Source organism: Peromyscus californicus, unplaced genomic scaffold, assembly GCF_007827085.1.
Source record: "Peromyscus californicus insignis strain IS unplaced genomic scaffold, ASM782708v3 Scaffold_1__1_contigs__length_55948999, whole genome shotgun sequence".
NCBI lineage: Eukaryota > Metazoa > Chordata > Mammalia > Rodentia > Cricetidae > Peromyscus > Peromyscus californicus.
The window spans coordinates 7,738,198-7,764,804 of record NW_026294492.1 but is presented as its reverse complement, the minus strand read 5'-3'; the positions used below and the strand labels follow the sequence as shown (position 1 = coordinate 7,764,804).

General features: G+C 52.5%; 1 protein-coding gene across 5 annotated transcripts in view; it reads right to left on the bottom strand.

Moving 5' to 3' along the window:
* The window catches only part of Greb1 (growth regulating estrogen receptor binding 1), a 121,504-nt gene that overhangs the window by 22,793 nt on the left and 72,104 nt on the right, over positions 1-26,607 (bottom strand). For 3 of the 5 annotated variants that reach the window (XM_052745854.1, XM_052745856.1, XM_052745853.1), the window contains exons 8-22: positions 23,827-23,940; positions 23,325-23,468; positions 20,987-21,172; positions 17,223-17,573; positions 15,898-16,026; positions 15,077-15,205; positions 13,688-13,885; positions 12,450-12,630; positions 10,354-10,549; positions 9,084-9,220; positions 7,298-7,637; positions 6,051-6,166; positions 4,022-4,218; positions 2,876-2,980; positions 481-1,109 (exon numbers count right to left, since the gene is read on the bottom strand). In XM_052745854.1, coding sequence (XP_052601814.1) covers positions 481-1,109; positions 2,876-2,980; positions 4,022-4,218; positions 6,051-6,166; positions 7,298-7,637; positions 9,084-9,220; positions 10,354-10,549; positions 12,450-12,630; positions 13,688-13,885; positions 15,077-15,205; positions 15,898-16,026; positions 17,223-17,573; positions 20,987-21,172; positions 23,325-23,468; positions 23,827-23,940 — 3,152 coding nt within the window. Of the gene's footprint in view, positions 1-480; positions 1,110-2,875; positions 2,981-4,021; positions 4,219-6,050; positions 6,167-7,297; positions 7,638-9,083; positions 9,221-10,353; positions 10,550-12,449; positions 12,631-13,687; positions 13,886-15,076; positions 15,206-15,897; positions 16,027-17,222; positions 17,574-20,986; positions 21,173-23,324; positions 23,469-23,826; positions 23,941-26,607 lie in introns of those variants that run through there. The other 2 variants (XM_052745855.1, XM_052745857.1) reach the window with 2 other exon arrangements.

The window sequence follows — 26,607 nt, the reverse complement described above, 5'->3', positions numbered from 1 at the left end:
CTGAGCTAATGGCCAAGCATCTATAAGTACTCTTAAGCCTCCCAGTCAATTATTTGAGAAGCAGCTGTTCGGTATTTGGAAATTGCTGTCCAGACTCAGAAACTTCGGCCTATAGGAAGACACAGCCCTAAGAGGGCATCATGATTCCCTAGGTTTGGATCCTGAATTGGTGAAGAGTGGTGAAATGGAGCTGAGCGCTAAGCACGTATGGATTCATGTCTACGCTGGGTGTGATGTGACTAGCTTCTGGCCATCTTGACTTCCCTGCTATGATGGATGGATGGTAGCCTGGAACTGTGAGCAAAAACCAACTCTTTCTCCCCAAGTTACTTTATGTCAGGGTATTTTATCACAGCGACAGAAAGGACACCAGGACATCCATAGAAGGAGCGCCGAGCGAACCGGTGGGCACTCTGGCAGCAACAGCGAAGATGACCCTGGAGGCCTGGCCTGTGCAGGGGCAGCAGGCATGGCACCCACCTGAGGCGGCCCACTGAGCAGCAGCCTGCGGGGGTGGAAGCTGTCCACCCGGCCTTCGGCTCGGTTGCCATAGTCCATGTGGCTGGGCCTGGGTACCGTCCACTGCCGGTAGTACAGGGACTGTTCGGTTGACGTCATCATCTTGCTGAGCAGGGGGCGGAAGGAGCTGGTCCACATGACGGATGGGGAAGGCAGGAGGGAGGCAGACTTGGGCAAGCCGCTGCTGTCGGTGGACACAAGCATGTCGTACACCAGCTTAGGCAGGAAGACAATGGGTGGTTGCCGGCAGGCCTTGGCCATGGAGCACTGGGAGGCCTGGAGGACCAGGACATTGGCAGCGGGCACCGCACAGGCGGACGATGAGCCCGTGGAAGAGGAGGACAGCTGGGAGGATGGGGCGGCTGGCACCTGCAGGCTCCTCCGGCCAGTCCTGAGGCTGGAATCAGGCTGTGGGGTCAGCCCAGGGCTGTTCCTGCTGGTGACTGTAGATCCCTGACTCACGCGGAGCCGCTGTACCTCCCCAGGGGTCCTGCCCTCCTCTGCAGGGCCACAGGGTGGAGGTGACCTGGCCAGCTCTCCCTGTGGAGGGCCTGAGAGCGGAACCAGGGACTCACCATAGAGCACTGAGCCTACAAAAGAGAGGAGTAAGGTCAGAGGCACCCCGGGAATAACCCGGCACAAATACACAGCTGCTTCTGTGCCTGCCCCAGGAATGCTGGGAGGATTTAAGGCAAAGCTGGGGGGCATGCATCTGGCCAACTTCTCTACAAACCAGACCTTCCTTCAGTCACAGAGTGCCATGCCGACGCAAAAGGGGCATGTGTATCTGAGCGGCAGACCACACCCACAGGGCCGGCTGACACTCCTGGGTTGTCCAGCAAATCTCCTACTGGGCCCTGAGCCCAGACCGCACACCAGTGTCTCCTAATCTCAGCGAGGCTCCACAGAACCCCACACAAGCCGACCCAACCTTGATCTTCCCAGCCTGGAATGTTCCCTCCCCAGGAACAGCTTTTCCACTGAGGCTCCGCATGGAGAGGACTATTCTCTGGAACCTTCGATCAACAACTACCCTAAGTCTATCGTACATATGAGACAAGGTGAAGGACTTGGTCTGACTCTGCACCCAGGGAAGATGAGGACAGCATTGGTGTTTACAAGCAAAGATGAATATATTTTGTTCTCTTCTGTTTTAATTATATTTCTTTTTTTAAATTATGCATAGCTCTGTCTGCATGTATGCCTACAAGCCAGAAGAGGGCATCGGACCCCATTACGGATGGTTGTGAGCCACCATGTGGTTGCCGGGAATTGAACTCAGGATCTCTAGAAGAACAGCCAGTGCTCTTGACCTCTGAGCCATCTCTCCAGCCCTTGATTATATTTTTCATTTAGCTTACATAAAGCACACATCTTTAGTCTTGGTCAACCCTCCCCTTATCCCCACCTCTCCCCCAACCCAACATCCGGATTGTGCTGTTTGGTCTCAAACTTTCTCTGTAGCTGAGGATGGCTTTGAACTTCTGATCCTTTTGTCTCCAACCCTTGAGTGCTGGGATTACAGGCTTGCACCACTATACCCAGTTTATGTAGAACTGCAGATTGAAGCCAGGGCTTTGCCATGATAGGCAAGTGCTTCACCATCTGAGTGACATCCTGAGCCCATAGATGAAATTTCTTTGGGGGGGGGGGCGCTTTTTTTTTCCAGTTTTCTCGAGACAGGGTTTCTCTGTATACCTTTTGGTACCTGTCCTGGAACTCACTCTGTAGCCCAGGCTGGCCTCAAACTCAGAGATCCACCTGCCTCTGAATCCCAAGTGCTAGGGTTAATTGATGAAATTTCTTAGGGGCAGAGTTCATAATGAATAAACCTTTCAGCTCTCAGATTATACTGAATGCCCAGTTTGATACACACAGGTAATGCTATTTCCTGTGCATGGGGTCTTGACTTAGTTCAGAGACCAAGGACCTCTTGGGACTGGTGCCCACATGAGACTTTGCCCACAATCTCTCTCTCCATTGTAGACTCTTGCCGTGGCTTCTCCCATGAAGCCTCCTAGATCCACTTCTCTGGACAAGACTCCTGCTCTCCTTAGGCAGGGGCTGCCCAAGGCAATATCCAGAAAGGGTCCCCAAAAATGGTACCACCACTTGGCTCGGACACTATGGCCTACACTGCAGCCAGGGGCAGATTCTCCTCTCAGCAGGAACAGCCAGACCTGAAAGTCCTATCCTTCAAGGTCTCAGATGTCAAGTTCATTTCTAGGCTATTCTTGAGAGCCTGTTCTCACAGATCCTGACGGGAACCCTGGGATCAGCACAGCCCTGGGTGTTCTTCCAAGTCCCTGAACTTGGGGGCAGCCCCAGTGTGTGACGTTCCCTAGTGGGGACTCACCGGATGCTTTGGAAGAGAGGGAGGAAGATGCGGAGTCATGGGAGTGCGAGCGCTCCCTCTTCACCGGGCTCCTCTTCTCTGAGGTGGAACCTGCTTCAAAACACCCTGCAAACACAGAGGACTCAGCATCCCTGGCCGCAGCCTGGCATTCAGAAGTCATGAAGACATCATGCCTCTTTGCCCGTTTCTTCTCTCATTCCTTCGTTCACTGCTGCCATATTAGCCCTGCCCCTTACACACACACACACACACACACACACATACATACACACACAGAAAAGAAACACACGCACATACACACACATACACACACACACACATACACACACACATACATACACACACAAACACACACATTAACACATACACACATACACACACACACACACACACACACACACACACACACACACACACCAATCTCAGCCAGACTGAACTCACAAAGAAGTTAAGAAGAGACTAGGATGAGGTGGGTCAGGACAGGCCGGCGAGTCCAGTCACACCATAGACAACATTTAATACCATGGTCACAGTCGTGCTAAAATTAGCCGCCACACAGAAGATCCTGGTGGGCAGGCCTTGCCATCTTATAGGACAAGCGGCGGCCAGGAGGGTCTGCACTCTTGCCTCACGTCACCCAGTCAGCAGACACAGAAGTAAGGGGAATTTACACTCCTCTCTTTACCCTCGGTACCCTCAAATGCACAGCACATTTACATTACAGGCTTCTATGTTCCCACTGTACTGTGGACCACAGCCAGATATCACTCCTATTTGTGTGTCATATCAAAAACATGGCACCAGACTCTTGGAGTCTACAAAGGATGCTGGCCTGCTCCCATAAACTTCAACAGCGTTCAGCATAACGATGGATGAGTTGATTTCCAAATAGACGGACCAAGCGAGTGAACCCTACCAGCATTGAAAGCAAAGCATGAACTGGAACCCTAAGACGCCACCGTTTCCTTCCTACTCTTCAAGAATTCTAGATCTTAAAAGAACCGACAGGAGTTCCCATCTTCCCGCACCAGAATGACAGAGCAGGGGAGAAGGGCAGAATCCGACTCTCATGAGGGTGCTGTCACTTAAAGGACAGCTGAGGAAGATTTGAGGCAAGAACACCGGGGTACAGCCAGGCCCCCTCACCTTCCATCCCCGCCTCCTCATCTTCATCTGTGCTGCTTAGCTTCTCCCCATCACTCTCCAAGGCCTCGTTCTTGGCCCCCTTCTCCAAGGGGGTATCACTGCTCACAAAGTAGGCAGCCAGGCCCAGTTCCTGCTCCAGGGCTGTCCTCACCAGGCACGAGGAATTGATTAGACGCAGGTCACAGTACCTCAGAGACCTGGGGAGAACAGAAGGTGTTCATCCATCGCGGGCCTTTCACGAGGAGGCTCTATGGCTAGACCAAGGGGCTTCCGGTACATGGAGAAGCCTACCGTGAACTCAGAGCAACAAAGTCAGGTTCACACTAAGCCTCTGAGGGTACCTACCGGGGATCTACTCCTGTGGGGCATGCAACAAGTTACCATGACTTTCGGATCAGGCAGAAGTGAGGATTGAACCTCACTGCTTCCCAGGAAACTGGGAAGATACACAGTTTCTCAGAAGCTCTGATTTTTTTTTCCCACTTAAAAGATGAGGCTGAGCCGAGGCAGTGATGGTGCACACCTTTAATCCCAGCACTCAGGAGGCAGAGACAGGTGGATCTCTGTGAGTTCAAGGCCAGTCTGGTCTACAGAGGGAGTTCCAGGACAGCCAGGGCTACACAGAGTAACTGTCTTGAGGAAAAAAAAAAAAAGATGAGGCTAAATATTCATAAGGACCTACGTGTTGTCCTTATGAATATTTAGGTATTCATTCCGCCAATAGCTTTAGAGTACCAGCCTTAGGGTGTGGCTGCTTAAAACTGAGGAGAGAGGCATGCTCACCCACTCTTGTGGTGGTCGGAGATCGGACTGTTGGTTCCATTCACCCCCGGGCAGAATGGAGGACCACAGCGCTGTTTACTCTGTTCTGTATCCATGAGTGCATTTTTCCCCATTTTATATCTTAATAAATCTCTGGTGCCCTTTGAACAGACTCTCGTTGAATTGCTAACACCTACGTGCGCTGCTGCAGACAGAATGCACTAATTGGATCTTCACTGAGTGACCCGCACTTAATGGGTCCCTGTGCAAGGCTGAAAGCTAAGAATGTGACAGCCATGGACTCAGACACAGTCACCTCTGGGTAGCCAGTCACTCCTTGTAGGAGGACAAGTGACCTCCCATCCTAAGTGCCTGTGTGCAGCCTAAAGATCCCAGGAAGTCGCTCAGTGGACATGTATCTGTGCCGACTGCAGAAACGCACAGGTAGGGAGAGGTGGTGGTTTGAACGAGAATGGCCCCCAGAGGCTGCTAGACTGAAATGTTTGTTTCCCAGTTGGTGGGCTGTTTCGGAAGGGTTAGGAGGTGTGGCCTCATTGGAGGAGCTTTGTTACTGGGGATGGGCCCAGGCCCAGTCAGTCTCTCTCTCTCTCTCTCTCTCTCTCTCTCTCTCTCTCTCTCTGCCTCCAACGCACAGATCAGATGTGAGCTCTCAGCATACTGCCATACCTGCCTGCTCGTTACCACACTTCCCACCATGACCATCAAGGATTAACTCTCTGAAACTGTAAGCATGCCCCAATTAAATGCTTTCTTCTATATTTTGCTTTGGTTGTAGTGTCTCTTCATAGCAATAAGACAGTCACTAAGAAAGGTGACATCCACTCTTGGTACTTAACAACCTGCTCTTTCTGAATGGCATTATGAGCGCCCCCCACACACACACACCAGTCACCACAACGATCAAGGTACCAGTGAAACTGGCCCCAGCTCTGGAGATGATGGTCGTCATCCTACATGGCACTGTCCTCTCTAATACAGAGACACCTCCCCAGCTGAGTTCATCTCCCCTCAGTCTGGCATCGCCGCTTTCCCAAAACTCTACCCTCACACAACAACGGTGTCCTCTGAGAACTGGCTAATACTGCCCACACCTCAGACACAGTACCCTGGAAAAGCAGCCCCAAAATGCCATCCATGCTGACTAACAGTGGGAAACCCTCCACCTGGGGTTGGGTAGTGGTAACTCAGTCTCTCCTCCTCCCTTCCCATCCCCTCAGGACCTCAGGGGCCCTGATTCCCAACTTACCGTGGCAGCGACTCCCCGTGAGGGTCCATCCCACTGAAGATCAGGATGCAGGGCAGGCCCTCCAACTCCAAGTAAGTCTGGGGCCGCCACTCCGCGTCCTCGATCTTCTGCCACATCTGCAGGTAAGAGGATGAAGGAAAGCCGCAGAAGTGAGTCCTGACTCTGGGGACCGCCACTTCCTGGGGTTGTTACTGATCTTTACTAAAGCCCTGATTTTTCCCATCTGAGAGAGGTGGGGATCCAAGGACACCACTGGGGATTAAATGCGCTAATTGGTGCCAGTGAGACGGCTCAGTTATAAAAGCACTTGGCCACCAAGCCTTATGACCCGAGTTCAATCCCCGGAACTCACTCAGAAGAAAGGGAGAACCAACTCTCAAAAGTTATCTTGTGGCCTCTGCATGCATCCTGCGACGTGTGTACACGCACACACACAATGAAATGTGTGAAAATGACACCTAACCAGACATGCAATGTGCACTTCACACTTAACCCGGGCCACCTCCTAACCATCCTGGCTTTAGAAGACCCTGATGTCCAGCCGCTACTTGGTGGGCCTCACAACCCATCTGGTAACGCAAAGGAAGAACTTTATTCTGCATACAAGCATGCCCTGTGTGTCGGGGCGGGGGTGGGGGGTGCTGCTCTGTTCCTGTCTATCCCCCACAGCAGGAGCCAGGTGTGTGAGGACATCTGAAGACCGGCCAATCCTCTGGAAGACAGTGGGTGAGTCCCGTTGTCTGTGACACCTCCCCCTGGGTTCTCTAGTGATCCTGACTGTGCCCTTGCACTTTTATGGGTTCCACTTACTCTTTCCATCAATTTTCTCTGCCCCTTTTACATTTTCTGCCACCTATGTGTTTGAATTAGTGCCTACAAGGGACCCAGGCACTGTACTCAGCTTTGAGGGACCTATATCTGCCCTCCTTTATCATTTGGACAGGAATGGAGGCCCCTAAGTGTGGAATACGATGCTTTTCTAAAAAGGGAAGCGAGAATGAGCTGAATTCTCAAAGAATAAGCATCAGCTAAAGCAGAGGATGAGAAAGGAGCCTTGGGAAGAGAAAAAAGCACGCTTCCTGTCAGAGGACCGGATGCTGCAGTCTGTGTTGGGGGACATGGGGAAGTGATAAAGCGGCAGAGGAGTTGGAGGGGTGTTCAGGTCTCAAGGTCCTGCCGCCACCGCCCCCTCTTGCCATCTTTTGGTGGCTCTGGCATAGCCCTCTGCCCCTGAGCAGAACACCCACCTTAAGCTGCTTCACAAAGTGTTTGCCCACAGTGATGCCGGAGCTGGGGTGTCCCAGGATGATCTCGAAGTGTTCCTCCAGAGCCAGCCGAGCTCGCACGTGGGCCAGTCGCTCGTAGGCCACAGCTGCCAGGGGTGAACAGGGAACTCGCAGCAGGACCATGAGCCCGTGGCCACAGGGGCACTGCTTTGGGGAGTTGAGGAGGTTCTGGGTGATCTCCAGGGTCTCCACCGATGTATGGTTCTTCATCTGCGGGAGGCCGCTCACGGCCATCATGGCGGCCGCGTAGTGCTGCACAAGAACAAAGGTCCTGATCACCGCGCTGTGCAGGCGGGGAAATCTGCAAGGAACACAAAGAGACCATGCCCATGACCCCAGGGCTGGCCATGCTTGCCACCCAAGACACAGACAACGCCCAAGTTACAGACGCAATGGAAACCCGTAGGGGTTAGCTGCTGGGGTCTTCCAAAACCAAAGCACGAATGCCTTTGTTTCGCCCAGCTGGAAGACAAAAGCACAGGTCTGCTGTTGCTGCTGCTTCTTGTACACTTTCCAGCACAAGGCACGAGAGACGTGCCTACCCAGTTTGCCATCAGCTCAGGCATCTCACCCCAGAAGCCAGGTGTGATGATCAACCTTCATTATCAACTTGACAAGATTTAGAGTCATCCCAGAGACACACCTCTCCATACGTCTGTGAGTGTGCTTGCCTGTGAGCCTGTTTTCACAGGGGTTTAAGTGATGGAGACAAGCCATCCTGAATGTGGGTGGCACTATCCCACAGGCTGCAGTCACAGACTCAGCTAAAGAGGAGGAGAGAGCAAGCTGGGCACCAGTGTTCAGCTCTCTCTCTCTCTCTCTCTCTCTCTCTCTCTCTCTCTCTCTCTCTCTCTCTCTCTCTCTCTTTCTCTCTCTCTCTCTGCTTCCTGACTGAAGCCGTGATGGAGCCAGCTGCCTCACACTCCTATCATGACTGATCTCCGACATAGCTCGCCGATTGGCTGGACTGCTTAGGCGGCAGACCTCAGTGATGACTTCCTTCTGCTTCCCCACACTGGAGGCACAAATGCACACTGCTACACCACACTTTTCACATGGGTGCCGGGGATCCGAACCCAGGCCCTTGCAGTTGCACAGCGAGCACTTTACTTGCTGATGGCTAGAAATAGTCACCTTCCTCCCAATCCATGTGGAAACCCCAGGAGTGGTGGAATGTTGTGGACAACTTAAAAGGGTTTTGCTTTACTCAAGGGCGGTGAGGCACGGTGCATGAGATTAAATACGTTCTTCTGCTGTCCAAAAAGCTGAAAGGCAAGACCTGGAAGGCTTTAACTGCTTCTCGGTAACTTACGTGTATCCCAGAATAAAACTCCAGGCTAACAGGAATAAAAAAGACACCACAATGCCAGGCTGGTGGTGGCGCACGCCTTTAATCCCAGCACTCAGGAGGCAGGGGCAGGTGGATCTCTGTGAGTTCGAGGCCAGCCTGGTCTACAGAACGAGATCCAGGACAGGCTCTAGAGCTACACAGAGAAACCCTGTCTCAAAAAAAAAAGACGACACCACAAGGTAAAATCTACGATGTTCTGAAGTAGCCATGTGACAGACCCAAGGTGTCACTGACCCAAGGTGTCTTAAATGCAAAAGTTGGATGGTCTGAGTCACCCAGGGAAGAATGGAAGTGAACAGCCTTCCTGGAACTCCCTGGCCCAGATGCAAAGACTTCCACTGTCCACTTACACCTGATGCTACCAAGCATGTCCAGTAACTTTGAGGAGAAACATACCTTTTTCCTAACGCAGTGACCATGGCCTCAAAGGAGCTGTCATATCGGAGCAAGGGGAGACTGTGTCCTGACAGGGTGGAGTCAATGAGCTCAGAGAGCCCAAAGTACTTCTTATTTTCATGGTACAGGTCCACTCCCTGAAACAGAAGAGCAGCACCCGTCACTCAAATGTCACATTCACGGGGAAAGCCAGGGTCCACGGCCAGGCCTGCGGACTGTGTTTGATTGGCATTTTGATCTAAACAGTGCTGATCCTGCGGTCCTGTAGGTGGCACTTGTAAGCCTCATTCATTCTGCAGGCCTAGAGCAAAGAACAAAGATGGTGTGTTCCCACCAGTCAAGTTCCCCATTCATTGGGCCCCAATATCTCCATGGTGGGGGTTGGTGAAGGGATGAACTCAAACTCATCCAGTGAGTCTTACATCAACATGAAATTATTTCCAAGTCAATGCAGAAACAGCTCCAACTTGAGCTGAGCAGAGAGGTTGTCCAAAATGCAAAGGCATGAGCTCTGCTCTCAAACAGCAGAGTGGTTAAGCACCCGGACCAGGGAGCCTGTCCCTGGGTCATCCCCCAACAGTGGTCCTATGCCAGTGGCTCATCCCCTTCTTCTCCTTCTTGCCATATGTAAATCAGATATCCTCCGGCCCTTTGGCATAGATTCACGGGTATAAAGCACTTAAGAGTGTGGCCCATGGTAAGGACCATAGAAATATTGATTCTGATGTCATGAGATGGGAGCCAGACATCCACATCCTTGGGAGCTCGTGGGATGGCTGGAGCATTCTGAAGAAGCCCAGAATCCCAGGGCACTTATTCCTTGTGTACCCAGCTAGAATCTAGCCATGCAGAATTCTCAGAGTACCAGAACAGTGGGCTTCTGCTTTCATAAATGATGACAGCTAAAAACAAGCCTCCCAGGGTAGGGGGTGATTTCGGTCTGAAAAATGCTTTGAATGTGGCTGCACACCAAGCCATCCGTGGGGAGCTCAAACCTCTCCTGTCTCCCAGAGCTCCATCTTCAGTGGCTTTATCCGGTGCCAGGAGAACAAGAATGTTGCTCTGAGACTCAGGGCTTCAGTTCCCGGGTAGGGACCACCCACGGATGGGCTTCCAAAATTTCTCCAAAAAAGCCAAGAAATCTAACCCCTGGGTCAAACCAAAGATCCAAGGAGCCGGAACCCATTCACTCCCAACTGGGCAGGACTTCTACTAAAGCCAGTGGCTCCAAACCAGCGGACGGGTTACGCCGGGGCCCAGCGTCACTCACGTTACTGTAGGAGACGGGCCAGTGGATCTCGTTGTAGGGGCTGATGAGGGTGTGCTGTGTCTGCAGTGCGTACGGGAAGGAGGTCACATGGAGGGTCACGATGTTGGGCGCCTCCTTCACCTCCCTGCAGTTGACCAGTCTGTCCACTAACCCCACCGAGGGGTCGCTCTGAGAGTGGATGTTGTGGACAGCACTGCTGAGAGGAGAGAGGAAAGGGATGCTCAACGGAATCGCTAACTCTGCGTGACGGTTCTACAAGGGTACGGTGGCTGACTAGGCGTCTCACTAGGTCCCCCAACTCCACCTACAATGGAAGCTTTTAGCCCTGCCCATGGCTGGAAAAGCAAAAAGAGGCGATTAGAGATGGGGTCTGTCAGGGACTCCATCAGTACTCAGTACTGATTTGTTTTGATACCTGTCAGGGACTCCATCAGTACTCAGTACTGATTTGTCCTGGTACCTGTCAGGGACTCCATCAGTACTCAGTACTGATTTGTCCTGGTACCTGTCAGGGACTCCATCAGTACTCAGTACTGATTTGTCCTGATACCTGTCAGGGACTCCATCAGTACTCAGTACTGATTTGTCCTGATACCTGTCAGGGACTCCATCAGTACTCAGTACTGATTTGTCTTGATACCTGTCAGGGACTCCATCAGTACTCAGTACTGATTTGTCCTGGTACCTGTCAGGGACTCCATCAGTACTCAGTACTGATTTGTCCTGGTACCTGTCAGGGACTCCATCAGTACTCAGTACTTATTTGTCCTGGTACCTGTCAGGGACTCCATCAGTACTCAGTACTGATTTGTCTTGATACCTGTCAGGGACTCCATCAGTACTCAGTACTGATTTGTCCTGGTACCTGTCAGGGACTCCATCAGTACTCAGCACACACAGGAAAACTAACTATCAGGAAAGGAAGCACAGTGCATTCCCTGCATGATGCCCTGGGTCCACTCTAGAACAATGATTCATACCCAATCTTATTCTGTGTCAAAAAGTGATGGGGATGTGAGTGAGGAAGGGAGGAGACTCGGTGGGGGGGGGGGGGGGGGGGGGGGGGGAGGGCACATGAGCCTCCTAATTTGGCAGAGGCTGTTGGCTTGGCCAGCATGCACAGAACCCTGGGTTTGACCCTCAGCACCACATAAAACATGGCCTGGTGGTGCACACTTATGATCCCAGCTCTTGGCAGGCGGAGACAGGAGGATCAGACAGGCAAGGTCATCCTTGCAAAGTGATGCAGTGAGTTCAAGGACGGCTTAGGCTACACAAGACAGGTCTTGCCTCAAATAAAATAATAATAACAACAACACCTACAAAATCCAAGTCCTACTGACTTGAGATGATTCAAAGATAACATAAGGGGGCAAATTCTACATTTGTTTGGAAGACAACATTGAAGAGATGGGAAACATTTTGGATCAGGGGTCTTAGCAGCCAGGTCCAGCCCAGGCTTTCTTTGTAAGACAATGGCTTTGGCATACTCTTAAATCTAGGGGGCAAAATAAACAAGCCAGTGCTTCATCTTCTGGGTGCCAGGCAGCTGCCTGAGACGCCTGTCCCCAAAATGAAAATCCAAAAGCTGATGAATTCTACCATTTCAGGACGCTCTATTCCTCCAAACCCACATGCAGACTCTAGATCGTAAACCCGCTCGGGTCCTGGCAAGCTTAAATGGCTACAATCGGTCGCAATCCAAGTCTGGTTCTTGGACCTGGTCTAGAAATGAACTTCCTCCCCTCCACCAGAGACAACGTCTAGCTGGTCAGCTCCGAGGCCAATCTCGGGAGGAAGATCAGCCTCCAGCAGTCTCCAACTGACCAACCTCACACACGTCTAGGGTGACTTTCATTTCAATTGAGTAAAAGTGTCTGTCCTTCAGGAGGGTCCACACCAGCCAGCCACCACCCGCATCCTCATCCTTAGCCCTTGGAGACTGTGCTGTGTGACCTCAGAGATGACACGGCTCTGAGCTGCAGAAAACTGCCCACATCCTCTGCTTGCAAACATCGAGCCCCCGGACTCATCAAGACTTGTGCCCTCATCCCCAAGGGAGAAACATGTCACCGTCACAGACCAGGAGGTCTGACCTCACTAGATCCCAGTGGGCGTGGTCGTGGATGAGGACAAAGAGCGTGTGTGGGTTCTGGAAGGAGTTTTGCAGAAAGGCCTTAAATCTTGCCTGGGCCTCTGTGTCTAGTTTCAGCACATGCTGCTCCGCCCTCTTCTTGGTCACAGGCTCTTTTTCCAGGCCCAGCTCCAGCAGAACCCCTGTAACACAGCAGAACATCTCGGGAGCTCCTCGGTTCATTCACCACTGACACACCTTGGGCCAGCCTAGGTGGCAGGCCCTGACGGGGGAGGGCAGTAGCAGGAATGCATACAGTGGCGATTCGTGGACAGGCGAGTGTCTCCAATCTCTGCAACCCAGGGAGCCGGGCGAAGGCTGGCTATGGACATAGGATCCCCACCCAAGAGTACCAGCAAGCAGGCTCCTAAAGCAGCAACTCTCAAACAGGTTAAGACTAAAGCTTCTAACAAAATCAGGTTCAGGCCATACAGGCCCAACATCATGCCACTGAGGAGGTAAGACACGCTATATGAATGCTCGTTAGCCACGGCCAGTCACAGAACCGGAGAGAGAAATAACAAAAAGCCAACTATTGGTTCTACCTTTAATCCTGAGGGAAAAAAAATCACTGTCTTTGGACATGTTTTGTGGTCTCTAATAAATGGGTGACAATGATATTTGCTCCATTTCCCACACATCAAAATATGGTAACAACATCCACGCGTGTGGTAGTTCGAATGTAATTGGCCCTTACAAGCTCATAGGGAGTGGCACTATTAGGAGGTGAGGCCTTGTTGGAGTAGCTGTGGCCTTATTGAAGGAAACATATTCCTGTGGGGGTGGGCTTTGAGGTCTCATATATGCTCAAGCCACGCTCAGTGTCTCAGACCATTTCCTGTTGCCTGTGGGGTCAAGATGTAGCTCCTTCTCCTCTCTCAGCTCCTTCCCCCACACCACATCCGCCTGCATGCTGCCATGCTTCCTACCATGACGATAATGGACTGAACCTCTGAAACCGTAAGCCACCCCAATTAAATGTTTTCCTTTATGAGAGTTGCCATGGTCATGACCTCTTCCCAACAATAGAACAGTGACTAAGACAATGTGTCAGATGATGGACGGATCAAAGCTCCTCCCTGGGGCCTCAAAGCTCCTCCCCTAGGCCTCAAAGCTCCACCCCGACCTCAAAGCTCCACCCTTGGCCCCAAAGCTCCTCCCCCGGGCCACACCTCCTCCTCGAAAGCCCCATGGCCCTACCTGAATGCCAGACATGGAACACGGTCTGCTGGTAGGTCACCTCTGACGGTGGAATGCAAATGAGAAAGTCCACCTTCTCAAAGGACCCCAAGTCCAGATTTTGGGTGCTGGAATCTGCGATTGAGCATACGTGCGAGAGGAGCTTCTGTGCCACCGCCAGCTGAAAGGGCCGGACGCCCCGTGGCTCCAGACGGTAACCTGCAGCCAGAGCCCCCAGGGATCCCAGATGAGCACAGCAGCCAGCTACCACCCTCAAGAGAGGGATGAGTCCCCGTGCGGAGGGGGGTGTGGGGGTGGGGGGGCGCTAGCCACACAAAGCAATACAGGAAAGAGGGGCAGTCATAGTCGTCAAGAGCATGCACGCTCTCAGCCAGACCCCGGGACAGGCTCTCAGGCCTTCACCTTCCTCAGAGAACAGAGTCTGAAGCAAGCACTCGGGTGCCTGCTGACACTAGACTTGGGAAGGGGCCCCGCGTTCCCTGGAAGGGAGAGAAATGGTCACAGCTCCTCAAACCCTCATCCGAATGAACAATTGCGATAGTGTACTGAGGGAAAAGATAGCAGCACAAAGGAATGTGAGGACAGGATGACCTCACATCAGGCAGGCCTGTTTCTAGGTACACCACGGGAGCCTTAAAGTCTCAGAACTCAAGACAAACGCTGCGGAATCCAGACAGGTTTTCTCATTAGGTGGTGACCGTACCGGAGACCGCCCGCTCTAACTCCTCACCGTCCACACCTGTGCACACCTATGCACACTCCAGCCAACGCTCACCGTGCACACCTGTGCACACTCCAGCCAACGCTCACTGTGCACACCTGTGCACACCCCAGCCAACGCTCACTGTGCACACTTGTGCACACCCCAGCCAACACTCACTGTGCACACCCCAGCCAACGCTCACTGTCCACACCTGTGCACACTCCGGCCAACACTCACTGTGCACACCTGTGCACACTCTGGCCAACACTCACTGTGCACACCTGTGCACACTCCGGCCAACACTCACTGTGCACACCTGTGCACACTCCGGCCAACACTCACTGTCCACACCTGTGCACACCTGTGCACACTCCAGCCAACACTCACTGTCCACACCTGTGCACACTCCAGCCAACACTCACTGTGCACACCTGTGCACACTCCGGCCAACACTCACTGTCCACACCTGTGCACACTCCGGGCAACACTCACTGTGCACATCTGTGCACACCTGTGCACACTCCAACACTCACTGTGCACACCTGTGCACAGTGAGCCAACACTCACCGTACACAGTGGAGCCGTCCTTCCCTATGCAACAACCACTCTACCATTTACTGTGCCCACTTGTATCCTCTCCTTATGTCACTCACTGTGCACGCGTGTGCCCTTCCCCCAGCACTCACTTGTGCACACGGGAACCCCACTGGCATCCAGCACGGCTGTTTTCTTTGTAGAGGAAGCAGTGAATGAGGACGAGACATGGCCTTGATTTTCCTGGTGAAATTTGTCCAGCAAAATGTCAATGTCACCCTCTGCCCAAAACAGAGAACAGAAGTGGGTTTTGCATCTCAGACAAAGTCAGCAAACCTCTCTGGACCAGCTCCGGGGTCTGGTCTTGGCCTGAAGTAATGTGTGGAGAAGGCACAGTCTTCCTATCCAGAGCTGTAGCCACAAGGTGGATCATACCATGGCTCCATGGGACAAAACAGAAATCGAGCACTTGAGGTCCGAGATGGAGGGACTTTGCGCCTTCCCAGGCACAGACTGGCCCACAGAGCATTCTTGGAGTGTATTAAATGAGTCCCGAGGGACCAGAAGCTGGGGGGTGGGGTTCTTAGTGGATGAATAGGCCACAGAGAGAGACAAAAGAGAGCAGTAAACACAGGGAGAGCCTTGTGCTGTGGCCTAGCCCTGAAATTCCAGCACCTGTGAGACCAGTCTAGGCTGTCAAGGGAGACCCTGTCTCAAAAAGAGACAGACAGACAGAAAGCACAAAACTCTTCTCCAACCTTGGAACTCTATAGGCGGAGCAGGAAGACAGACAGCCAGCCAAAAAGCTGCATTAGGAAGGAGGCGGAGGACATGTCAGTGCACAGAAGGGGGGCAGAGCACAGACACTCAGCGGCAACAGATCCCAGGCACAAGGGAACCCCAGCAATCGCCCCTCCTCATACACTCATTCCTTTTCAGTGTGTGCACTGGCGCCTGCCTCTCACAGGCTTACCTGGACAGAGGCTGCTAAAAAAGGCCCCCAGGGAGTCCACTTTGCCAGTGACCAGCTCATAGTGGACTTCTCTCTGGTACTCTGCAGGGCTGAGGAGGCTTTCGGAGAGAATCCGGGCTTGGTATTTCCCTGGAAGACAACAGGCAACTGTCTGGGTCCTCAGTACAGAATCACCCTGAGCTCTCAGATCACAGGGCCCCTGCCTGACCCACCCCTCCCTGATGAAGAAATGAATCAAACTCTTGCTACATCCTGACCAAGGGGGAGTAATACCAAGGACGGAAACAGTCAAGTTCTCTTAGAGAAAACCCCTGGGCCTGACTGTATGCCACAGACAAGTCTCCTAACCTCCCCAGACCCACCATCCTCACTGGTTCCCGGTGGTTAACAGCAGTGTTGGCCTCACAGAACACAGGCCACAGTGCTAGACACATACCAGAGAGGAATGGGCTTATTAACGTGGTGAGACTCAAACCCAGAAAAACAATTAGTAAAAACAGTAAGTTTAGGAACAAAGAACGTTAAGTGGCCACCAAGATGCTGCAGAGGAACAATGTAGACTTTAAATAAAAGTCAGACAAAAACTTCAGGTTGAAAATATATACCATTTGGGGGCTGGAGAGGTGGCTCAGTGGTTAAGAGCACTGGCTGCTCTTCCAGAGGATTCCGGTTCAATTCCCATCACCCACATGGCAGCTCACAACTATCTCTAACTCCAGTTCCAGAGGATCTGACACCCTCACAGAGACACACATGCAAGCAAAACACCAATGCACATAAAATAAAAATAAATTAAATTATAAACACACACACACTGCAAATGCCTATGTGCTCGGTGCTTACCTTACCAAGGAAATTCCCTCCAACATGCCATCCTGAATCCCAGCCACAGGAACAATGACTCTACACAGTAGGCTTTCAGGGAAATTATTTAATACTTAACTAGCAAAATGGACCATTATTTCTTATCTCAGTCTGGTCCTTAATTAACTGGGGACCAGAGTGGTGGTGTGAGTGGATTTCTTAAAGCCAAACTTTATAGTCAGGGCAATTCAGACTCCAAAATTGGGCCCAGTCTCTCCAGAGACCAAATGGACATTGCTAATCTAGCCACTGGCAGCCAGAATATCTGTAAGTAAGCATGTTTCCAGGGACGGGAAACTGAGACCAGGGATACTTTCTAAAGCCACCAACACGGGCTAAGGTACTCACGGCGGCCCTGCAACATAAAGCCCCCTAGACAAAAGAGGGGGACCCACCAAGGCGAGAGACTGGGTAATCCATAGCACGGCTTTCCCATTGGCTAAGAGGCAGCCAGAACTCACCAGTGACAGCGATGCAGGAGTCAATGGTGGCGTTCCGGCAAGCACAGATGATGACCACGTAGTTGGTCTTGGAGAGTTTACCCTCAATGAGCAGCCGGAACATCTCGGAGAGGCCCTCAGCCAGGGAGTAAGCACACTCGATGACGTGCACACTGTCGTTGCAAGAGCTGGCAGCCAGGCCTGCCAGCCAGGGCAGCTGTGCAGAGGTCACAGGGGCAGCCGTGCTGGGGGCTGGGGGGAAGGGCTGCGGAGGCGCCTGCTGGTACTGCCTGATCTCGGTCAGGTGTGATTCGCGCCAGGAGCGCAGGAAGATCTGCTCCAGGTCCTCCATCAGAGGCACCTGATCTGCAGCTGCAAGACACAGCAGCGGAGAGGCGACGTCAGTGCCCGCTGGGCAGGTGCACACGCAGCTGGCCCCCGACGCCACGGGTGTCTGAGAATGCGTGGGCGTGCTTAAAAATCACACAGCCTGAAAGGGTGACGTCAAGTCACCAGGGCTTGGAGAATAGAGAAGATAAAACGAAGCCAGCCACAACCCCAGAGAAACATATTCTCCTGGAAGGATCGTGGCTACTCCACTTGATTCTTAACCATCACCCTACAGTCAGGTCTCCATCCGTTATGGTCTCCCTGCACAGCACGGCCGGCGGATGTAAATTATTCTCTTAGAGGGGCCATTTGCCCATCCTCATCACTACTCCAGATCTCCGTATTTCTCCAAGAAATCCCTCGGCAGGTACTTTTGAAGTGAGTGTCTTTAGTTACACCGCGTTACTTCCCAGGCATGCTGGATCGTTTTATGTAAACTCGACATAAGTTAGAGTCATTTGGGAAGAAGAAACGTCTATTGAGAAAAATATGACCCATCAGATTGCCCCGGCTGCAGGGCAAGCCTGCCTGGGGTGCATTTTCTGCTACCTCTAAGCAGGTGACCCTGACGGTATAAGGAAGCAGGCTGGGCAAGCCAGGAAGCAGCACTCCTCCATGGCCTCTGCATCAGCTCCTGCCCTGTTTGAGTTCCTGCCCCGATTTCCCTCAGTGATGGACTGTGATGGGTAACTGTAAGCCAACATAAGCCCTTTCCTCCCCAAGTTGCTTTTGGTCATGGTGTTTTATCACAGAAATCGAAAGCCTCGAAAGTCAGCTTCCTCCAGCATGATGTGTGTGACAATTCTGGTCCATCACTCTCAGCATCAATGGGTACCATCTCTTGGGTACTGAGAAAAACGGCACATTTTATTGCTCATGTGTCTCTCTTCATTGACTAGTGAAGTCGAACATTCTTCAAAAGTCCCTGTGAGTGTTTTCCTTTGTGAATTATCTGGGTATTGTAACCTAATATTGCTTTTGACTTCCACCCAGCTCTCCCCACACCAGCTATGGGTCCTTAGCTGCCCTGCCCACAGGACAGCTATGGATGCAGCCCAACACAAACACCATAAACTTTCTTAAAACGCCAAGATGCCTTTGCTACTTTAAAAACTCTGAGTGCACAGTTCTCAAGTGTGAACTCTGCAGGCAGCAGTGCTGGGTTGCGAATGCCACAAGGTTGGCCGAGCCTGTTACAAGTCCCCAGTCTGTAAACGGCAGCTTGTAGTAGCAGCTCAGGGCTATGCCAGAGTCTAACTAGATGGGCTTATAGCTTCGTTTATGTTCCCACTTATTTCTTATGTGTGCCATAGAACATGTGAGGAGACCAAAATACAACAGGCAGGAGTCACTTCTCTTTCCACCGTGTAGGTTCCAGGAATCGAACTCATCTCCAGGTTTGGTGGCAAGCACCTTTACCCCGAGAGCCACCTCATAGACAAAAATAGTTGTCTTTATTTTTTATGAGATATTTCTGGATTGTGGCTAGCTATGTGAAGTGGGGAATCATATTAGAATTGGTAGATTTGCTCTTATACCTCTTGTCTCTAAGAACTCCCCTTGAGCACACATCTCTCCAGAGCCATCCCGTCCAGGCAGAGCTCCCTTGGAGGTGGGCTACACTCCCTACACTTATTTCTTTGCCTCCATTCTCTCTGACCTGCTCTTTTTTTTCAAGATTTATTTATTTTATGTATGAGTGCTCTATCTGCATGTACACCTTTATGTCAAAAGAGGACATCAGATCTCATTACAGACGGTTGTGAGCCACCACGTGGTTGCTGGGAATTGAACTCAGGACCTCTGGGTAAGCAGTCAGTGATCTTAACTGCTGAGCCATCTCTCCAGCCCTGACCTGCTCTTAGATGGCTTTTGCCACTGCCCCCTCCTTCTGTATCCTTCCTCAAGGTAGCCAGCCTTCCACACGGCCAACCCGCAATCAATCACCAGTGTCCCTGCATCTGCCTCCTAGCCACTCTGATGGGTGCTCAACCCTTGACCTTGACACAGTTTCCTTCCGGGGCCTCTGTATCAACCTAATCACCCCCACACACACACACACACACACAACACAGCCTCAGTGAGCACCAAGCTGGCCCTGCAGAGGCTGCATGCACACATAAGCAACAGACCAGCGTTCTTGGTCCTGCAGCACACGTGTCCTGACCCAGGAGAGATGCTCATGGAAACACGGTTGTCCATGATGTGCTCCTGGAATAACATTGCTCTAAAAACAAAGGTGTACAGGCCAGGGGGGGCCCGGGTGTGGGGAACTGTCCTGGGTGTGGGGAGCTGTCCTGGGTGTGAGGAGCTGTCCTGGATATGGCGACAAGTCTCCTTTGAGGAAGAATCGTATGGCTCAAAACTCAAATGACAAGAAGGGGTAAGATTCACAGATGTCCTAGACCAGAGCACTTCACAGGGAAGTTGCAAGTCCACAAGGCCCCAGTATGGATAACACTGCTCAGGAGGCGGCAGCTGGGAGTGGAAGGCTGGCAGCCACCAGACCTGGGGACAGATGTCAGTTGAGCAGGACTGGAAACCGCCGACGAGCTCCAAGGAGGGAGGAGATGTGGTCTGGTCCACAGACATGGGGACCAAGAGGCAAGAAAGGTTTGTGATGAGGATGATGGCAACGAAGAACGGACAAGGCTGGATCTTGGGTGAAGCTTGGGAAGGAGCCTCAGAGGGACCCGATGCTGGGTCCGCCAGAACCCTGACCATCCTGTGCTTCCTCACCCACTGAGCCTCTGACTACCTGGGCACTGAGGGCCAAGCCTAAGCGCCTCACTGTCCACCAGTGACGGCTCACAGTGGATTACAGCTGGGCTGGATATGTCCACATAGACTACCTCAAACCCATGTTTCCTACATTTACACCTTGGGCCTTCAGCCTCTACGGGACTCAAGGGCTCTCCTTCCAGAGGGCAACTGGCCTTGAGAGCCAGGCCACCAGAAGTGCCCAACAATCTTTTCACCTGTTCCCACCACCCACTTTTCATTGGTACCCCCCCCACCCCCAACTCACACTCCCGCACTGTGCCCCCTCATACCCGCAGTCAGCCCCCATCTATGCTCCCACCCACCAACACCCCCCACTGTGCTCTCTCCTCAGCTCTTCACAAGGCTGGTGGTCAACTCTCTACTCAGAAGCCTCTCTTGATGACCCTAAGTGGACCCCACATGCCCACACCCCATCAAGTTCTCTCTTACTTGGAAGTGATTGGTCTCTGAACCGCTCTACTGATTACATCCTCCTTCTGTTTGCTGGCCCCTCCCTGGGAAGGTTAGGGCTAACCCAGTCTTCATAATCCTCTCTGGCCTCCGGATCTAGTTGCGCCCCCCCCCACCCCCCTGCCCAGTAAGAGCCATCCCACAGCTGGACCCAGGCTCACCCAGCTGGACGAGGTAGTAGACAGTCAGCAGCAACTGCGTCTCCTCAGATATGGGCTGCATCGTGGAGGCGCCGTGCTGCTCGTAGGCCCTGGAAAGCAACTGCGAGTTCTGGTAGCAGGTGTAGAGCAGGGGACTGATGACCACATCGTTCAGGTTGCCACAGAGATAGGGGAAGTTCCCGTGGCCTAGGGAAGAAGAAAAGCGGCCACTCGGCAACCGGTCTTGTGCTCAGACCTGGGTGGGGTACCGCTGTGGATCCCCTGACCATAAGAGTCAGGGGGAGCTCTTGGGTCTCTTGGGGAACCCTTTTCTGAGAAATCGCAGACTTCCTACAGCCCTTGATGACCTAGAACACCTGCTCTGCCTTCCTGGGACCAGGGACAGAAATGTCATCTGTCATATCCAGCCAGGGGCAGGGCATTTGCTTGTTCGTGTTGTCCAGCCCCCCTATGTTGCTCTTGATCAAAGTTCAAGGCCAAATAAAAGAAGCTTACCCCAAACCAAACAGCAATGACCTTGTAACAGCTGGTGCGCACAGCACTGGGGACTCCTGACCAGACCTTGTGTCCCCAGGGCCAAGCCTTACACCCCCCTAGGTGCTAGAGTGTGCAGAGCTAGCAAAACAGGTCAGTGTCCAGACCCAAAGTGAAGAACCTTGAGTGATGCTGGAGAGGGTGTCAGAAGCGACCGGATGGCAGCTCTTGGGGTTAGAACCGCCCAAGCAAGGGTCTGATCCCTTCTTTGCCGTCATTAGCTGCATGACCCGAAGCAAGAACTTGACCTTCTCAAGGCCTTTGCACAACGGGGAGCTGTCAAATGGTCAGGGCATGATGTGAGTAGATGTTCTCCTTTGTCATCAAAACGACACCCAATCTCACCATGTATAGCTATACACAGGCGTCATGGGGGTGGGGTGGGGGGCGTTCCGTGGGCCACGTCTTGAGAAAAAAAATGTTTCTCACACTTGAGTGGGACCGATTTGCTAAGACACGTGCTGGCCACACCCACAGCTCCAGGTTCAGAATTTAGGCACGTCCTGACTCCGGGACAGACCTGTGAATTCACATCTCTGTTCACTCCCCTCAGATGCCAGGGTCGGGGTTCCAGGGCCCACCACTAGACAGCAGCGTCCACCCATGTGCTGGCTTACGAGGGGCATCGCAACCACAATGCAATGCAATACCTTCACAAAAGGGATGCCATGCTTGCCGTGCCCGGGGCTCCTGGAAGCCGCCCTTAGAACCGGATGAGAGCTATGTTACAGAGTCACTGCCTGGGCCTGGGAGCCTTGGGGGAGGGGGTCAGAGAAGCGAGCAGACTTGAGCAAAAGAAGAGGGCCTGTCCTCTGGGATCACTCAGTGCGAGATGAGGGTGTATGGGACTCCTTCTACGTAGATTGTGGTCAGCACAGATGATGGCGTCCACCCCCCAGTCCTGCTGCCTGCCCCAGCTCTACATTCTCAGCCTCTCTCACCCACAGAATAGCATGAAGGAAGACACAGCACGGTAGAGGACAAGCCTTCAGGGCCCGGGGAAGAACCAAAGGTCAGATTTGTAACCTCCTTTCTGAATCCTGTGTCATTTTGTTCCTGGGTTTGGGGACGATGGCTTGTTTCTGGAAAGCAAGCAGCGCCCCGTCCCACGAAGCAAACGAAGCCTCTGCCGTCTTCCCGCCATGTTCCCGCCTCTCCTCCCACAAGCAGGATGTCAAATGTACAATGAAGGAAGCAGATATATCTGGTCCCGAACACCTCATCCCCTCCATCACTACTTGCCGAACCTGCCCACGGCAGCTCCCCACTTCAGAGTCTCCAGCTCACCACAGAAAGATTTCTTCAGCAGACCCACAAAGGTTACCTCCGGGTAGCACACCCTAGCCACCACACGGAGGAGATCTAATCCTATCTTATTTAATGTTGCTATGGCAGTCACCATGGCTGTCTCAGCCTAATCCAAATCAGAGTGTATGGCTCTGGGTGACTATGGAACAAGCCATGGGGTACTTTGTCCCCTCCCCCCCCCCCTCAGTCCTTGGTGCTCCGCATTAGCTGGGTAACTATAGCCCGGGGTTCTGTGACTGAAGGAAAGGATGTCGAACAAGCAAACAAGTGTCATGGCATAGAGTCACTACATGCCTGCTGGGACAAACCGACCTGCTCCATCATCTCGGCAATCCAGAGACCAGGCCCACTCCATTTTGCCCGAGAGCTTTTAGTTTGGCTCAGGGATGGGGGTATGGGGAAGCCTTTGGAGTTGGACAGAGATGAGGTCACAGTTGTGTGTGGGATTCCTTGCAGACTTCCCTACCTCCACAGCTGGGTGCACAGCTGTACTTGCCTTTAAATATCACCGGCTTGGCCTTGCATATTTTCAGCAAGTTATCCGGAACAGACACTGGTTCACCGGAGGCCACCACTGGGAAGGTGACTGAAGCTGGTCCCACCAAGCCAGCCTGGGGCACGCAGGGTATGCCAGTACCTTCTAGAAACACAGCAAGCATATTAGTGAAACTTAGCAAGTGAGGTATCGGTACCCAGTCCACCCGACATCCACCCACCAGACAAAACTGCTGCCTGGTCCATCTCCCCACTCACAAGACTTAGGAGCTCACTCAGCCCCACCTTCCCCATCAAGAGATACAGTCTTCTTCGGTACATGGGCCACAGAGTGGTAGAGAGGTTGCTTGTCCCTCCACTACACCAGAACCTGGCTGCCCAGAACCCCCTCACTCATCCACCTACCCACATGTGCACACTTGCACACTTGTACACATGCATACATGCTACCATCAGGCCACACCACCCAATTTTGGGGTTTGGGTAAGACCCCAGCCACTTACCATGCTTAGCTTTATTGCCACCACCCTGAGGGAAGCCACCATCCGTGGTTGATTTAGACTCCGGGGACCACCCTTTGTGCCGTTTTTTGGGAGGCCCGGAGTTTGGCAAGATACCTAGACAATATTCAGAGCATGGGTTAGGCCGCCATTCGAAACTGGTGTCAATAAAACTCTCCCCTGATTTGGAGAGCATTATCTGTTTTGTTTTCGTTTTATTTACAGAGCTGGGGCTCAAATCCAGGACCTTGTACATGCTAGGCAGATGCTCTACCACTGAGCTACACCCCCAACCGCTGGTATTTGTTTAAAACCACACAGCTTAGTGATGGATTTCAAACCTCTAGTCAAGGATCAAGGCAAAAGGAAACATCCTGTCACTTTTTATAAATGTTTTGCTCCAAGGTTGGGTTTAAGCTGCATCTTTAAGTTCCTTTGGTTTTTAAAAGAGCCTAAATACTAATGAAATCTACTGAGAAAGTGGGTCAGAAGGAGAGAGAATGCATGTAAAATACTTAAACACTTAGCCAGGGATAAACTGCTACCTCCGCCAGCATCAACAGCATCACCTACACAGCCAACGTTCAGTGCACCGGCACGGTTTTGCCACTGGAGGGCAGTACCGATCCACCTGCACACCCCCTTCCTCCCCTCCAACCCCACCCTCACTCCCACCCAATCTGGAAAGCTAATTTCAGATATTAAAAAAGCAAGAACAGGCCGGGTGGTGGTGGCGGCGGCGGCGGCGGCGGCGGCGGCGGCGGCGGCGGCGGCGCACGCCTTTAATCCCAGCACTCGGGAGGCAGAGCCAGGCGGATCTCTGTGAGTTCGAGGCCAGCCTGGGCTACCAAGTGAGTTCCAGGAAGGGCGCAAAGCTACACAGAGAAACCCTGTCTCGAAAAAAAACCAAAAAAAAAAAAAAAAGCAAGAACAGAAGCTGGACCCACAGGCGCTCGTGAGTCATCCCCGCCCACTCTAGATATCAACGTGCTGTGACTCAAAACTATTCATAAATTAGTACCATTGGCTACCCTATTTTCTTTAAAATCTGAACACAAATTTTCACATCTCTACGGCCCTGTCTCAACCTATTGCCCTTTAAACTCACCTGGACACTTTAAAAACTATCTAGCCAAGTGTGGCTGTGCATGCCTTTAATCCCAGCACCCGGAAGGCGGAAACAGGCAGATTTGAATGGCACTCAAGGCTAGCCTGGTCTATGTAGCAAGTCCTAGGCCAGCCAGGACTACATAGTGAGACTTTGCCTTTAAACATAGACAAGCAAATGAAAATCTGCCTGTCTGAATGCAAGCCTATTCTGAGGAACTGGAGAAGCTCAGCATTGTGGAATGGGTCGTTCTGATAACCGGGGCTCCTGGGTGATGAGAACCTACAGTCAGAGTGGAACCCCGAGGGCTGAGGGTAATGTCTCTCTCGGCCTAGGCAGAGAACATACACAGACCTGGCTGTCCCTTCCTACCTAGGCTCTGCCTAGAGCTACCACATGGGACCCCTGAGGGCACAGGAAGAGCACACACACCCTGTCACGAGCGCCCAGGTTATTCTGAGGCAGCAGCACTTTGAGAATGGCCGCTGTAGAGTTCCTTGAAAGGAACCTCAAACGCTACCTGTCTTCAAACTGACCAAAGTGGACGGAAACAAGGTCAAAACCAAACAAACACAAAGGTAAAAGGACATGAGCTACTTGGCTTACGAAGAGCTTTCAAAGCAGCAGGTGTCTTTGCCCTCAAAGGCAGGGCTGTCACCTCTGCATCAGGTGTCCCCCTCACCACACACTGGCCCCAGCAGCAGGGGAAGAGCTCTCAGAGACAGGACCTAGTTCCTCTCTGAAGAGGTCCCGAACTACAGGAGGGTGGGGCTGGACCTGAGGATGCAGGAGGTATCTACAGGCATCCCTTCCTACTCCAAGCCAACCCGGAAATGTCTCTACTGGGTTCTAAGCCAGAAGGTGGTCTCACATCACCAGGGACAACACGGTGTGAGCCAATTATTTCTCTGTCTCTAGAGGGAACCCTACTTGGCATTTTTTTTTTGAGGAGGAGGTTCATTACGCAGCTCACTCACTGCAGGACTTTTAGCTTCCTGTCCCCTCCTTCTGGGAGGACCAGCCCTCCTCTGAGACAAGGCTCCTATTTCCCATCCTCTGCCAGGGGGCAGCATTTCGCCGAGAGCAGGTCTCACTCAATCAGGAGCAGTTTCTAGCACCCTGCTTTGGAGTGTCCCCAGGACAGCCAAGGCATGGTAACTCCGACACATGTTTGTGCTCAACTCCGTGACCCAGGTCAGCCAGTGTCTCTGAGTCCGTCCTTCCCTCTGTCAGGCTCTCCCAGAACCAGGTGCTAGGGACTGCAAGGGACCTTCAAAAGTCAAAGATTTGAGTGGGTGGCTGGGACCCCGCCAGGAGAGGGAGAGCAATGTGGGAGGGGAGTGATGGCCTTGATGAGCTCTAGAGGGCCATCTAACAGAGGTAAGGCGAGCACTGAGCCACAGGGCAGAGCCCAGACATCGTGGTGAGGCCACCAAGGACGTGAACAGCTAAAGGCGGAGAATGAACTTCAAGGGGCTAATTCTAGAAGGCCTTTGAGATCCCAGGAAGAAACTATTCCCCACATCTCCACAAAGTAGGCTTGGAAAGTCCTAGACCAATCCTGAAGGAGCTTCTGTAGGCTACCTGCCCAAAACCAAGGTCCTAGGGCCCCCGAGACTGAGAGGATCTGGTGCATTGTTGTATGAGGTGAGGGTTAAGTGTCCACAGAGCTCAGG